General features: G+C 38.3%; 1 protein-coding gene across 1 annotated transcript in view; it reads left to right on the plus strand.

The window, feature by feature from the left end:
- Positions 1-16,404, plus strand: part of ITPR2 (inositol 1,4,5-trisphosphate receptor type 2) — a 599,561-nt gene that overhangs the window by 127,869 nt on the left and 455,288 nt on the right. The window contains exons 4-9 of the mRNA XM_069585523.1: positions 478-564; positions 2,624-2,782; positions 8,878-8,976; positions 9,259-9,342; positions 9,809-9,955; positions 15,612-15,707. Coding sequence (XP_069441624.1) covers positions 478-564; positions 2,624-2,782; positions 8,878-8,976; positions 9,259-9,342; positions 9,809-9,955; positions 15,612-15,707 — 672 coding nt within the window. The remainder of the gene's footprint in view (positions 1-477; positions 565-2,623; positions 2,783-8,877; positions 8,977-9,258; positions 9,343-9,808; positions 9,956-15,611; positions 15,708-16,404) is intronic.

The raw sequence follows: 16,404 nt of genomic DNA on the forward strand, positions 1-16,404 counted from the left end.
ATAGTACCCATTTTATTTTGAAAGACTATCAGAAAAAAATTGGAAGTCTATTGTTTCTGATTTGGACTCTGTGTAAATTTAATAAGACTTTGTTATTAAAATTCCTGTTACTTTTAGAATTGAAACTGTATTTTGAAGCTTTTGAAATTAGTCTGTGTTTGGCTTCTCTAGCAATATTCCTTCTGAAAATAATTTTTTAAGACCAAACTGCTTAGTCCTTTTTCTGAAATTTCTAACATAAGAGCATATCAGTATATTTTAGGCTACATTTCAGCATTAAACTGAGAGAGTTGTCACACATTATAATCATAGATTTAGTTACTGCCCCACTTCTCCCTAAGCACCAAGTTTAAAGCAATCTGCCTATTTTAGTCTTGATTGTATTCTTTGTTCCTAAAATAAACCTTTTTTTCTGTGTCAGCTATTGTGCTCTATTTGTTATGGTTTCACAGTAAATATTTGATAATCACTTTCTAGCATGCTGCAGAACTGGAACAAAAACAAAATGAATCAGAGAATAAGAAGCTATTGGGAGAAATTGTGAAATACAGTAATGTTATACAAGTAAGTGTCTATTTATTTTTGTATAAAGGAGATGAATATTTTATCGATAATTTGCATTTGGTAGGAATGCCAACCTGCGTTAAAATTGGGGGCTACAATAGTTTGTTCTTTGGTCAAAATTATACAGTGTGATATTTTCAGTTGATATTTAGCACGTCATTCTATATGAATAAATCCAGTGTGTACACATAAAGAAATGAGCTTATCTAGATGAATTACACAAATTATTAAATCAAAAGGAAGAAGATGGGGAAAGCTTGTAATAAAATAGTCTTTTAGAATTAATGAGACTAAGCATGTAACATATGAAGCTTTATCTTTTCATTTTGTAGGGAGGAAAGTTTTCAAATTATACTGTCCTTGAATTATTATATCTTCTATTTCAATTAGTATGCACACTGATTTATTTCAGCAGCATTTCTTCCTTGTGCTTCACTAGATCTTATAAGTTTTTACTTGGATAGTTGTTAATATATGCCCCAACCTTGTTCCAAAAAGAATGCAAGGCATTTTCAAAAATACCTTTTGCATAACAAGATAAAATAGAAATAAATAAGGTAACTGGATCAAAGGGAAAATACTGATGGCATGAATAAAGTGAAGTCAAAGGTGAGGCATGTTTATCATATCCATGTTGTAAAGACTGGTAAACTTTGAGTTGAAGCCTTTTTGTTGCTTGTCTAGGTATAAGGCCATGTGAAATATTGTGATATTTACATATTAGTAGAAGGCTAGTACAGAGAACTAAGTCAGAAGGTTGGAAGCACAAACATTCTCAGGAAGAGGACCAGAGAACTGTTTCTCCAAAGAGCTCTCATAAAGAGGACACTGTTTAATATAGTAAACAATGGCCCTAACAACTTCCTTACCATAAACGCTACAATGAGGTGTTTCTTAGAGCTGTTTCAAAAAATAACATCCCCTGATGTTTTGTTATTGGCCAGTGGCCAAGTGCCAGAGCACGGGACCAACAGAGCAATTCTCTGATGGGGCAAGAGGAGAGCCCTGGGTCTGCGACTCCCTGGTTCTTACAAGTTAATCCCATAATAGACTGTGTGTTACCTGTGGCTGAATGTCCCTTGGGTGGTCCTCCATAACTAGAGTTTCTCTTAACCAAGTTTTGCTTCATATTAAGTGCCAGCAAGCAGAGCTTATGTTTCTTGTCCACAATCTGACATGCACATATTTCCCGAAGTGTTAAGGGCTGAGCCACACCCTCTTAGCAGGGTGGATTCCAAAAGGACTGGAGTTGGCACCTGAGGGTTTTCACTGGAAATTTCTGAGATAATTTCCTTCTTATTTTGTGGATGTTAAAGTGACCATTTTTTTTTTAATGATTGGGATAGTAGACAGGAAGGTTATTTGTTTCAGTTTTCCTACTCAGAATAATGTCTTGGAAAGGTTTTGCCCATGGGATCCAAATAAGCCCAGCAGTGGCGCTCCCGCCTTCATCTGAGAAGGAGCGGGATCATGTCCTCTTGTGGGAGTGGCAGAGGTTGTTTAGGATGAGCAGCTGGTCTCCTCACACAGGGGGATGAGGGCCGGTTTTAGGCAGGGGTGGTTAATAATATGAAGTGGGTTGATGCCTTATTCCAGTTCCTTTCTTATCCTTTAATATAGTTTGATTTTGTGGCCGGGCAGGAATTGAGAAAGAATATGTTGGGTTGGTCAAAAAGTTCATTCAGGCTTTTCTGTAATGTCTTATGAAAACCTGAATAAACATTTTGGCCAACCCCGCAGTTGGGAGTAACATCCTGGTCTCTTTTGGAAAGCCTGGGTCTATCCTATTTTTCATCAGTAGATGAAAATCATTCAGGGACGTGTCCTTAGTTTTTTTCCCTTATGTGCTCACTTCGTATGAAACAGCACTGAGGGTGGAGGTGAGGAGGAACCCAGAGAAAGTCAACTTGGAAAGATGGTGAGTCTGCAAAGAGCTTCTTTGTTTACTCTCTCCCCTGAGCCGTGTTATGTGGGTATGTGATATAAATATAAACACATATGTGTAATGAACAGAGGAGATCAAAGAATGAAGGCAGTAATCCCTAACTTTTTCCTACAGCTACTGCATATAAAAAGCAACAAGTATCTGACTGTCAACAAGAGGTTACCTGCTTTACTGGAGAAGAATGCCATGCGCGTGTCCTTGGATGCTGCGGGAAATGAAGGGTCTTGGTTTTATATTCATCCCTTCTGGAAGCTGAGAAGCGAGGGCGACAATGTATGTAGCTCTAAGATGAGAAAAACGTGCATTCTTGAAGATGTTAGTTCTTAATAATGGCGAATCCAAAAAATGCGAAGAAAGGAAAGATAGTTTTCAAGTTTCAATGTATTCTTTTATGTTAATTTCTTTAATAGGTTAAAAGCATTTATTTATAGTACAGATTGTGCTCGGGAATCATAAAAAGACTAAGATCAGATTGATTTAAAATCATCTTCCAGCCAGAATTTTGTGAAAGAATTTAACATTAAAATATTGACTGAGACTTTTAAGGGAGAGAGAAGCAGAGTTTGCTTTTCGACCTTATTCAGGGGGGAGTGTGGCTGTATAGAAGAAGCTGTGTTAGGAGATGGAGTTTATTCCTTTGAATTTACAGAGTAACACAGCAAATCATGACAATATGTCATTTATTGGCTCAGTGGCCATTTGTTTACAATCTGTACAACTTAATAGATGTGTAATATATGAGGAGATGTGTAATGTAATGATTGGCAGTGACTCACTGATGACAGTACTTAAATATGTTATATCATATGAATTTTAGTAGTTGCAAAATATTTTTATGCTGCTTTATGGAGTAGAGAAAATAAAAATTACGTGTGATGATTCAATAGGATCAAAAGTTAGATATTTTTGTGTGCAATAGATGAAGTAGCAGGTGACAGTCCTGGCATGTGGGAGATGCTTAATAAATTCTGGTTGACACCAAGTATTCAATAAATTTTGTAAATAGAATACAAATATTGGGTCAGGTGATCAATAAAAATAGTTGAAAATTTAAAAAATTAACATTAAAAATTGAAAGCAATGTTAAAGTCTTATTATTCTGACAGTTTTCTCAATCAATACTGTAATAATATTTTAAAATGTATTGGCTGTTTCTTGTCTTAGAAATGTCTTATATTGTAATAAATCTATTTTTCCAGTGAATTTTGAAGTCCAAATTCAACTCCACAGGTTACAAGCTTCATGGTTTAATTTGGTTAATAGATTAGCTGATGATATCCTCCTTCGGTAAGGTTTGGGAGAAGCATGGCATGCAGGAATGTAATGCACTTTAAACTTGTTTTGGATTCCTTGAAAATAAGTTATTTTCTTTTTCCTTTTGGCATCAAGTGATGTTTGCTGTGAGCATGACATATTTTAATTTCAGTAGGTAGTTAATTACAGTCAACTCTCAATTATTCAGGGACTGGTCATGCAGCTTAAGAACAACCTGTATCTTTGGATGCCCTGTTTTAAAATACTTCTCCAGCTCCCCTCACTGAGTAGGGTCCCTGTTTGCAGGTAGTCAGTGAAAATTAAGCATGAAAACAAACAAAAGCTGAGCTCAAGCTCTAAAGGAGTGGAATGAAATCATTGGATAAATTGGGGCCTTGAGATTAGTGTGGATTTTATTAATTCATGCCATCTAATTTTTCATCTCATCTATTCCTTTCCCTGCTCCCAAATGCCTTTATGGACTTCCCTCATGGTTCAGATGGTAAAGAATCTACCTTCCATGTGGGAGACCCGGGTTCGATCCCTGGGTTGGGAAGATCCCCTGGAGAAGGGAATGGCAACCACTCCAGTATTCTTGCCTGGAGAATCCCCATAGACAGAGGAGCCTGGTGGGCTACAGTTCATGGGGTCACAAAGAGTTGGGCATGACTGAATGACAAACAGTAAGCTCCAGATGCGCCTTGTCAATAAGCTATAATAAGGATGCTTTTATGAATTCACCCTATCTAATTTTTCATCTTATATTCCTTTCCCTACTCTCAAATGTCTTTAGAGGATCAAAGAGAGTTGACTGTAATGAACTATTTCAAATAATTAGCTGGACTGGATTGCAGGACGGGGAACAACCTACCACCCAAGCACTCCATCTTGGTTAAAGTGGATAGTATAATTGTTATGTGCAAAATAGAGATCCTCCTTATATAGATGTGCTCCATAAAGCATGGCTAAAACAACCTTACACTTTGCTTTTTGCTGAAATAGCTCACTGTTTTTGCTCACCACTGTAGCTTTTGTGTGTGATTAAGGTTGCTGTGAAAGCATAAGCACATCCATAGACCTTTATTTCCATGAAAATAATTGTATCATAATGCTCATTTTCCTCCTTAGGAATAGGTAGCATTTTTCTAAAATACAAGTGTACTGTATTTTATTGAAGGCAGTTGGAAACCCTGTCATTTCATAACAAGTGGTTTAATTACTATTGATTTTTTGAAGCAATTTTTAATAAAAATTTTTAAATTTTGAAAGTATGATAACATTTACTGGAGACTTGGAAAATGCAGAACCAAGTTACCTTTATTTCCACTGTATGTTACAATTATTTTTTAAGTAGATAAATTAAGATTTTTTTGGTTGGAGTTTCAGTATCAAACTCTCAGAAATTAGTAGAATGAATAGACAGAAAAGTAGAAGAGATATAGTAGACCTGAAGAGCACTATGAACCGATTCAACATAATTAAGATTTATACAATTTTCACACAACAACAGGATACAAATTCTGTTCGTTTTTGTGACTGTATAAGATGTAGATTTTTCAAAAAAAACATTTAACTAAAAGGAAGAAACTGCAAGATTTAAAGGGCTTTTTTTTTATTCTTTTTTTTAAATTTTATTTTTACTTTATTTTACTTTACAATACTGTATTGGTTTTGCCATACATTGACATGAAACCACAGGTATATACGAACTCCCAATCCTGAATCCCCCTCCCACCTCCCACCCCATATCATCCCTCTGGATCATCCCCATGCACCAGCCCCAAGCATCCTGTATCGAACATAGACTGGCACTTCGTTTCTTACGTGATAGTATACATGTTTCAAAATTTCTATTTTATTATTTACTAATTAGTTAAGTTGCAATTTAGGTTATAACTACCCAAAAGATGTTCAGTGACTGAAAGCTAATGTAAGACTGAGGCTGATGATAGGCTGGAGGGAAAAGTGCTCATCTCCTCAAAAATCAGTAGTTTCTACTGTTTAAGGCCATCTCTGTCATATATTTTATAGAATTTCAGGGTAGATAATTTTTGGGGAAAAATAGTTTCATGTATCTCTCAACGTTTAGCTGTGTGGATATCCATGCTTGTTGTTGCTCAGAAAGTCACTGGCGACAGCTTTGAACAGAGTTCATAAATATTTTATTTTCGTTTATCTTCCCTTGATGGAGTAGTTAATTTTTCATCTTCAACTTGTTCTAAGAAGACATTGGTTCTATACCTTGATAGTAGATTTTAAAAGGGAGAAAAGGTCAGATATTTCTTTCAATCAGGAAAAAGAAAAACAACCCTTAGGGAAAGAGCCTCTTTAAAGAGCAAGTAGATTTCACTCTTGAAAACCTAGACTCCTTGGAATTTCAGAGAAGGTGGGACTCGATCCCTGTTGTTTTGATTTCTACTGCAGTGTTCTTTTCACACCAGGTGCCACTTCAAAAGAAGGGTGGCTGCTGGTGGTATTGTGTTCCTCTTTATTTTCAGTAAAATCCCAGCATGAATCTTCCATGGCTGTTACATAAAATCAGCAGAAATGCTTTTGCAATTGCAGTTTTTTAAAATGTGTGTGCACTAGGGTGAACGTGATATGGCAGAAAATGATGTCATCCTCAAGTTCTGTATTAAATATATGGCTTCTCAGAGGCCCTCTTCCCCTGTCAGTGGATCAGGCTCCATGCTTGCACTCTTCTGAAAATACTACCAAATTTACCAAGTTATCTAAATAGATAAGAATTCCTCAAGAATAGAGACTACTTTTTACACACGTTTGTGTTATTCTTAGCACTTCTTACTGTTCTTTTTATATCTTATGATTAGCATCTTGTCCATTTCATTTGTCAGTTTTATTCATCATGTGTGATCAAAGTAACCATTGTCAACAACAAGACCTAGGACCTGGAAATTAGTGAAATAATGTTAGATTCTCCTTATGAATACCACACTTGGGAATCCTTGAAGTTGGTGACATTTTGGCTATATGACTAGTCTCTTAAAGTTATAGAAGACTTTACAGCTATTGTTTTGAAGTAAAACTAATATAGGGATTGATCCAAAGCTTACAGAAAGCTATGGTAAAATAGTGAGACTTAGAGCACTGACTATAGGTGCAACCAAAAGTATTCTTTTAATTGGAAAGATATAGCTAAAATATGTCATTATATTTAGCAACTAATTGGCTAATATTTATATAGTACAGACAGGAATGATAGTGAACCAAATGTAACTGTTCTTTAGGAAATTGGAAGACCAGATGTAGTATTGGCAGAGTGTAGTGTCCAGTTCCGGTGTCTGTAGAATGGAAGACCACTCAGGCTTCTACATGATTTTGAGACTTGGAGTTGGCTTGGTGTCATGTGCAATAACATATGTTTTTGTTTTTTGAGGGAGGTATTGAAAATATGTCTGTGAGGTTGATTTTTGTTTATTTTGTTTATAATTTAATTGCTTAAAATAGATACCAATTCATGATTCAAAGATAGAAAACAATATAAAGATATATAGGGAGAAGTCTCTTTTTAATCCTTTTTCCCATGTTCCCAGTTTCCACTTCTCTTTTTCACAGTTAACCACTGGGATGATTTCTTATGCGTATACTCCTACTCTCCGTGTTTTACACAAACATAGCCCAATTCTGCACTTTCATCCTCTCACTTAACACAGTTTCTAAATGATTTCTTCCTTATCTGGACATAATAAAGAGCTTCTGTAATGGTTCTTTCTGAATCACAGCCTCCACCTGATTATGGACTTGAAAGGCAGGATGGTGAATAGAGACTAGTCCTGTAAATAACAGAAGCTATTCCTGCAAACCAAAGAATAATCTTCTTTTGCTCGATTGATGAGCTTATGGCTTCTCTATCATATTTGAATCTCCAGGTATAGTTTGTGACACCAGTACTATAGGTGAATGTTGACTCTTGTATATAATTTATTGACATTGCAAATGTGAAATTATGCTCCTTAAAGTCTTAGTCTAGATTCAGATCCAGGGAGAAGACGTTTATCTGTTTTTATTGTCTCAGTCCTAATTTGTTTGTCAGTTATCTACTAGGCTATTCGAATATTTAGTTGATATGAAGTGTGCAAAGGGGAGGTATTGATTTTCATTTCTGAAGTGAGCAATTCTGTGAAGAAGAGTGAAGGTACTACAGTAGTAGATCTTCTAGTGGAACTTGACAAAAGTAACTTTAATAACTATAACTGTTTACTATTATCATTAAGAAAAGCACAGCTTCGTTTCCCCAAAATCTGAGTGCTGAATAAAGACACTTAAAGATCAAGCAGACGTTGTTAATAAAAAGATCAACTTTGACCTATTTCTTTAGAGCACTTTTCCCATAATTAATTTTAATTTTTATTTACAAATGAGCACCAGGTTTAAGGAACACTGTTAGTATTAGATGTTTAAGATAAAAGTGAACCAGTTGCCCAAGGCCCAAACTATAAATGTGTTCCTACAGGGTCATACCAGATTCTTCATTTTCTGAATCCAGATGAGATTAGAACGTTTATTAAATTTCTGAGACTATGGGGAAGATCAAATATAGTAGATTTGTTTTTAATTTAGAGCAAATACAAATGTATAAGATTCCCTGCTTGCATGTGAAGTGGTTTTAATGTTTAGGCACATTCTTGTTTTGTGGCAGATGCATTTATTCTTGATAGCTCCTGTGTACGTGGCATTAGACCTCTGTGGAGGGATGCTGACCTAATTACTGACATTAAGAAAGCTCTAACTGAAATGGCAGACCAATAAGAAAAGAATCTAGGGACTTCCTTGGCAGTCCAGTGGTTAAGATTCCACGCTTCTACCACAAGGGGCGTGGGTTTGATCCTGGGTCAGGGAGCTAAGATCCCACATGCCAAGCAAAAGAAAAAAAATCTACACCAGCTTTATGAATCCACACTTATAGGCCCTGTGGGACATGATTATATAGTCATTTATCAGAAGATATTTCACCTTAAAGAGAAAAGAATCGACCTAAAATTTGATAAACAGGTCAAATATTAGGTCAATAATGAAGACTCTTATTTTTAGCATCAAATATATCACCACAGATCCATGCAGTGTCTCAGTTGCAACTTAATTCTGATTTCCAGATTGTTGTTGGAGATAAAGTTGTTTTGATGCCCGTGAATGCAGGCCAGCCACTACATGCCAGCAACATAGAACTACTCGATAATCCAGGGTGTAAAGAGGTAAGTTTGGGAGGAAAGGAAGTGAATTTGTTGATTTTTATCATGAGAAGAAAAATAAATCTTGTAGTTTCTTTCATTGTTTTCATAAGCATAAGCCCAGTTTATGCTAGTTATTATTGCTAAGATACCTATGGATTTTGAATGGTCCTTTGAAGATATTTTTTGACATACATACCCCATTGCCCAAAGTTATTCTTTTTTCTCCTTCCTCTAGTTGAAGTAATAATTCATGGTATAAAATGGAACCTGCAGTCTTATAACTTAACATCTCTTCATTAATAGGTGAATGCTGTTAATTGCAACACTAGCTGGAAAATCACTTTATTCATGAAATACAGTTCCTATCGAGAAGATGTACTAAAAGGAGTAAGTATGTTAGGTAGAACATTTGCTGGAAGAATTGAAGGCTGTCTTACTGAGCTTCTAGATGCAAAACCTATGTATTCACTGTGTTTGAAGTTTAGAATGTGACTGTAAACCTTAAAACTCATGTTGAGTTTTCCTTCCTATATTTGGAAACGTATACATAATCATTAAAAGCCAAATGTTTACAGAGGGGCCCAGAGTATCAAAAACCTACAGTCACCTACTTCTTACATCTGTTTGATCAAACTTTTGTTGAAAATACAGTTTTTCATTTATTTTTAATTGAAGGATAATTGCTTTACAATAATGGTTTCATTTCTGCCACGCATCAACATGAATTAGCCGTAGGCATACATAGGTCCCCATACATACCTCCCTCCCATCTCCTACCCTTTCCCACTCCTCTAGGTGGTCACAGAGCCCATACAGCAAAGGAAATACAGGGTTTTTTTGCCTCTTTTTCTAGGGTGATGTTGTTCGATTGTTCCATGCGGAACAAGAGAAGTTTCTGACTTGTGATGAATATGAGAAGAAACAGCATATTTTCCTCCGTACAACCTTGCGTCAGTCAGCCACTTCTGCAACCAGCTCTAAAGCACTCTGGGAAATAGAGGTGTGTAAATCATTTTTGGCTTTTAATAAATGCTTATGTCTAAAAGACAAGGTCACTTGTATGGTTTATTGTCATAAGCATCACTTGTGCATGTGTGCACGCTCAGTTGCTTCAGTTGTGTCCGACTCTTTTCAACCTCATCACTCTAGCCCACCAGGCTCCTCTGTCCATGGGGTTCTCCAGGCAGGAAGACTGAAGTGGGTTGCCATGCCCGCCTCCAGGGGCATCTTCCCGACCCAGAGACTGAACCTGCTTCTCTTATGTCTCCTGCATTGGTAGGCAGATTCTTTACCACTAGCGCTACCTGGAAAGCCCAAGCATCACTTGTGATAGATCCATAAAACAATAATTTTTGTGAAGCCTCTTGTACCTCTTTACTGCTGTGACCAGTCTGAAATGTTGCTACTTCCTTTATTTCTCTTCACATATATATAATTCTGCTTTTAAAAATTCCATTGTAAAGTGTTGGCTTCAGGCCAGCATCAGACTGCGGGCCTTGTGCCTTGAATGGCACTGGTGTTGAGATGGAGCAGGAGGACTCACTGTAAGTGAGCATCAGAAGTACACAGTTACTGAAAAGAGCATTTATGTCTTCTGGGGATGCGCTTTCTTTTGGGGTGAGGAGAACCATAGTTAAGAATTCATTCACCTTTAAGAGAGATTTTCTTAAATGTGCCAATATGATAGAGTAATTAAGAAAATATAAGGTATGGGTTTTTATTTTAAGGAACTTTATATATACCGGAAGAGATAAGATATACCTGTGCTGTGCTTAGTCACTTGGTTGTGTCTGACTCTGCAACCCCATGGACTGTAGCCCACGAGGCTCCTCTATCCATGGAGATTCTCCAGGCAAGAAAGATATACCTGAGTGTCTGTAAACAACCCGATAAGTTCCATCTGGATTTAATATATCTCCAGCTGCTATAGCAGTGGTTCTCAACCATTTCAAACCCATCATCCCACCTTTTACAGCAATTTGTTATCCTTCCTTTATGTATGAAAATGAAATTCATGGTTAATGTTATTACATATTCTCATGATTAAAAAATCAATAAAATGCTCAAATTCTAATATAAAGAAGATACAAAAGGAAAATAATTTATAATAATATTCATTTCAACATATAAATACATACTCTAGAAACTATAACATTTATACCCATCTTGGGGCTTCCCTAATAGCTCAGTTGATAAAGAATCCACCTGCAATGCAGGAGACCCCAGTTCGATCCCTGGGTTGGGAAGATCCCTGGAGATGGGAAAGGCTACCCCTTCAGTATTCTGGCCTGGAAAATTCCATGGACTGTAAAGTCCTTGGGGTCGCAAAGAGCTGGACGCAATTGAGCGACTTCACTTTCATTTCACTTTCACTTTGATGGATTCATTTAGATTTGGGAGAGGTGATAAAAGAAAAGGGTAAGAAGCCATTCTATATAAGTAGAGGAAAATGAAGTAGCAGAGCTAAATGTGGGCCCTTGGGTAATATCTAGTATTAGGAGAGGTAATAACAGAACAGACTCATTTGTACATGATTTAAAAAAGAAATCACCATAATTGGAATAAGGATAATGAGGCAAATTATAAGCTATTGAAACAGAGAAAATGAGGAAGTATAATATTTATGTAAATGAGCCGAGCCTTAATTATAAATGTTACATAAAGACAATTCTCTAAGTTATGACATGGTTTAGAATAGAGGTGAAATAGCACAAAAGCATGTTGAGGCATATTTTCAGTCTCCTGCATTCAGAAGGGACCATATCCTTTAGTGTATTTGGATACACTGGTCTTTAGTAGGTGAAAGTAAGTAAAGTAAGTAAAGTCGCTCAGTTGTGTCCGACTCTTCGCGACCCCATGGACTGTAGCCTACCAGGCTCCTCCCTCCATGGGATTCTCCAGGCAAGAGTACTGGAGTGGGTTGCAATTGCCTTCTCCAGGGGATCTTCCTGACCCAGGGATTGAACCCGGGTCTCCTGCATTCCAGGCAGACGCTTTAACCTCTGAGTAAGTCGGAGGAAAACAACTACTGCCAAAACTACATAATCCTCTTCCCAGAAGCCAATCTCACAAATTCTCTTATTAGAATAAGAGAAAGATAACAGGCAACCAGGAAATAAATACATAGTTAAACATTTTTTCATACCATAGATTTCTTACCATTGTGCTCTAAGAATTTTCAAAATATAGGGGATAGGGCTTCCCTGGTGGCTCAGTTGGTAATGAATCTTGCCTGCAATGCAGGAGACCCAGGTTTGATCCCTGGATTGGGAAGATCCCCTGGCGAAGGGAATGGCTACCCACTCTAGTATTCTTGCCTGGAGAATTCCACAGAGAGGGTAGCCTAGTAGGCTACAGTCCATGGGGTTGCATAGAGTCAGACACGACTGAGCGACTGACAAACACTTTCACCTTTCACTTTCTTTCAGCAGTACTGTTAAATGCTATTTTAAAATTTTATTAGCAAAATACAGTGATGGAAAAGTTATATAGCAAATTCCTTACACAGTGAGTTTTGTTTCAACTCTGTTAAAAGAAGTTTTGTATCTTCCCTCTTATATATTTGCTGTTAGTTTTATAGCTCTTGATGTAATTTTGCCACTGCACCAATATCCTTCCCTACAAAATGCTTGGTTGGAAATGTTATGATCCATTGAGCAGTCAGAATGGAGAGAGTGAATACATTATTCAGTAATTTTGACATAATGTCTTGGATTCAGGTAAGCTTCCGTATCCACAGTGAATGTCTCTAAAATGATTGGCCTTTTCATATAACTTGATATAAAAGCTTTTCCATATGATTACATGTTAGAGCACTAGCAGTTTATATTTGTGGTAGGTTTTATTTCTGTTGGAGATTTGAAAGTGATACTAGGGGACGTTTCTGTATGGGTGTGCTACATCAACCAGGCTTCAGTTCAGGAAGCCTGAGCATCAGGTGTTTAAAGCAGACAGATATTTAAAATTGGAAATTGGTTTCAATGTTGTTGGAAGGACTGGATGGGAAAAAGTGGGATGAAGAATATGGTTTTATGTAAAGATCTGGTAGGGCTGGAAGCCAGGGCTGCCTCTTCCTGTGGCCCAGGAGTGCTCCCCGACGCCTCCCTGTGGGAGGCCCTGCAAGACAGCTACTGCCACCTTTATTGGAGCCGTTAGGGGATTCTCTCTTTCACTCTCCTCTGCTTCCTATCCTGGTGATACAGCAGGGCCCTTAGAAGGATGGGGATGGTCCTGAGTGTCACACACAGTATCTAGCCTATGCTTATACGCTTCTGTGAATTGCAGGATATTTAATATCTTGGCCACTGTTCATTCATTCCAGTAGCATCCCTCAAAAATCACTGTGATAAATGAAAATGTGCTCCCTTCCCTGACTCCAAATTGTCCTTTAGGGAGCTGTATGTACTACTATTGCTAGACCCGCTAATGTAGAGGGCAGGAGTTCTTAGTCTGTGATCCCTGGTGAGTGTCAAGTTATTTATTAACCTCCAGCAGTTGTATACAAAAGTTGTGTGAGAGTATGTGTGTATGTGAGACAACTCATGGATTTTATCGGATTCTCAGAGATGTCTCTCCCAAAGGAGTAAGAGTTCAAATATTGACAAGATCATGATGGGGGTGGGATTAGCAAAGGATTAGTGGAAAAAGGTTGATTTGAGAACTGAACTTTGAAGGATAAGCAGGTATTTGGCCATAAAGGGAGTATTTTTGTAAGACTTTATCCACTTTGAAGTATTTTCATAGTTATCTCATTTGAGCTTTTGGAGTATGGGAAGAAATGGGGGCTGGAGTCTAGCAAAAGGCATTGGAAAGTTCTATACATTTGTTTGCCTGGTGACTCAGATGGTAAAGAATCTGCCTGCAGTGCTGGAGGTCCGGGTTTGATCCCTCATCAGCAAGATTCCCTGGAGAAGGGAATGGCAGCCCACTCCAGTATTCTTTCCTGGAGAATTCCATGGACAGAGGAACCTGGAGGGCAATAATCCATGGGATCGCAAAGAGTCAGACATCACTAAATGACTAACACTTTCACTTTCACTTCATACATTAGCACACAGAATTGAGGCTGGGGCAGGAGGCAGAGGATATCAAAAAGAAGAAGGTGATCTGAAGAACAGTGGAAAGTTATCTGAACACTCTAATATGCCTTTGTGATATTTACTCTTCACAGCAATCCTATGAATTAAACCTACTTAGTACATGAAGACGGAGAAGGCAATGGCACCCCACTCCAGTAGTCTTGCCTGGAAAATCCCATGGATGGGGGAGCCTGGTGGGCTGCCGTCTGTGGGGTCACACAGAGTCGGACACGACTGAGCGCTTTCACTTTCACGCATTGGGGAAGGCAATGGCACCCCACTCCAGTGTTCTTGCCTGGAGAATCCCAGGGACGGGGAAGCCTGATAGGCTGCCCTCTATGGGGTTGCACAGAGTTGGACACGACTGAGGCGACTTAGCAGCAGCAGCAGCAGTACATGAGGAAACAGGCTTCTGAGATGTTACATTCCTTGCTGTGATCAGACCATAGTCATTAATGTCAAGAACATATATGCTCAGTTGTAGCTGACTCATTGTGACCCCATGGACTGTAGCCCATCAGGCTTCTCTGTCCATGGAATTATCCAGGCAGGAATACTGGAATGGATCATTGGTGGGACCCAAAACCAGTTGTCTCCGAACTGGAGAACTTGAACTTTGCTCCAGCACCGAGCTGCTTGTCATAAGCCACAGTTTCAGACCTTCCACCACTTTCACTTTCAGCGCACCTAATGGCTCAGCATCTGGGGCAGGTATCAAAGGACGTGGTATTAAACAAGCCACACACGGAAAGAGCCAGGAATTAAATTAGTCCAGACTTCCAGGCCTTGGCTTTGTGGTCTCTCTGCCTGGAATGATCTTTTCCGGTCTCGCTGCATCACCGTCTCATTCTTTTCCATCAGAGTGCCCATGCTGACTGCCGTGTTGATCCAAAGTAGCCTTCTGTAGGGAGCTTCCCTGGTGACTCAGTGGTAAAGAATCCACCTGCCAATGCAGGAGACGTGGGTCTGACCCCTGGTTTGGGAAGATAACCCTGGAGGAGGCAGTGGCTACTCACTGCAGTATACTTGTCTAGAGAATTCCATGGACGGGAAAGCCTGGCAGGCTACAGTCCATGTGGTCACAAAGAGGAGGACACGACTGAGCGACTGAGCACAAGCACGAGCCTTCTCTAGGTGCTCAATCACGCACTCTATTTCCTGCTGGTGTTGCCAAATCTTATTCATTGAAAGCTTAGTCTTATTCATTGCTCTGGTCCCTATTGCCCAGAAGAGTACCTGGCACCTGGTGGACTCTTAACATAATCTGTTGAGTGAATGAATAACAAATGTGAGGAAGCCCCACAGTATTTCCAGTTTGGGCCTGGAAACATGTCTTTTGGAGTAAGGCTGTATTTGCAGATATGAGACATGAGAATCATCCAAGCCTAGTAAGGTAACTGTTCTCTTACTTATTTATGGGGAATCTTGTTTTCTGCTACATTGGACTCCTGAAAAGGTATATTAGGTTTGAGAAGTTTAACGTGAACATGCGGGTACCCCATGTAACCTGTTGAGATTTGCTTGCCAGGAACATGCATGTCTTTTAGCCATTATTTTTGTTTCTCTTTTTGTCTGTAGGTAGTTCATCATGATCCATGCCGTGGGGGTGCAGGACAGTGGAACAGCTTGTTCAGATTTAAACATCTTGCAACCGGGAACTATTTAGCTGCGGAGGTGAGATTAACGGATATAGTGTTGTAAAATCTCTGATTCAGAAATAGTAAAACAGGCAATAGAGAAGATGTATTTGTAGGAATAGTTATTGTGCACATTTGATTATTGCTAATCAAGTACTGGATTGGCATGTCTGCTATTCTCAAAATGTAAATATTAATTGAAGTCTTAAAATAATCTTTGTTTTAAAAATAAAAACAGCAGCAACCACCACAACAGAACCATGTGGTTGGTTTGCTGTAAGGGTATTTGGAAGAGGGTATCTGATTTGCACCAGTGTGGATTCATCCTGAGACTTCCTGTTTGACTTCACTCTTTCAGAATGTCTGATTTGGAATCCTGATCAGCTCATAGTTGGTGTGGTGTAGTCTAGATAGCTTCAGATTGATGTTCTGTGGCTATTCTTTCACTGGTGGGTGGCTTTCATTGTTCAAACCATTAGAAAGGAAAGGGTCCCCCCCGCCCCACCGCCGAGATATTGCACTGTCTTAAAACTGTCAATAAAAATGGTAAAAATGTAGAAAGGTCTTTTCTTTCTCCACTAAATGCATGTTAACAGAGTGAAAAGTGGTAGAAATAACAGCACTGAAGCTGTAGGAATGATTTAATTAAAGGTTAGTTATCTGGTTTAAAACTAGTTTTGAAAATATTTGTTATAATTTTAAATTTATTTTTTCTTAAATCTTTTTAAAATTGA

This window comes from Ovis canadensis, chromosome 3, assembly GCF_042477335.2.
Source record: "Ovis canadensis isolate MfBH-ARS-UI-01 breed Bighorn chromosome 3, ARS-UI_OviCan_v2, whole genome shotgun sequence".
NCBI lineage: Eukaryota > Metazoa > Chordata > Mammalia > Artiodactyla > Bovidae > Ovis > Ovis canadensis.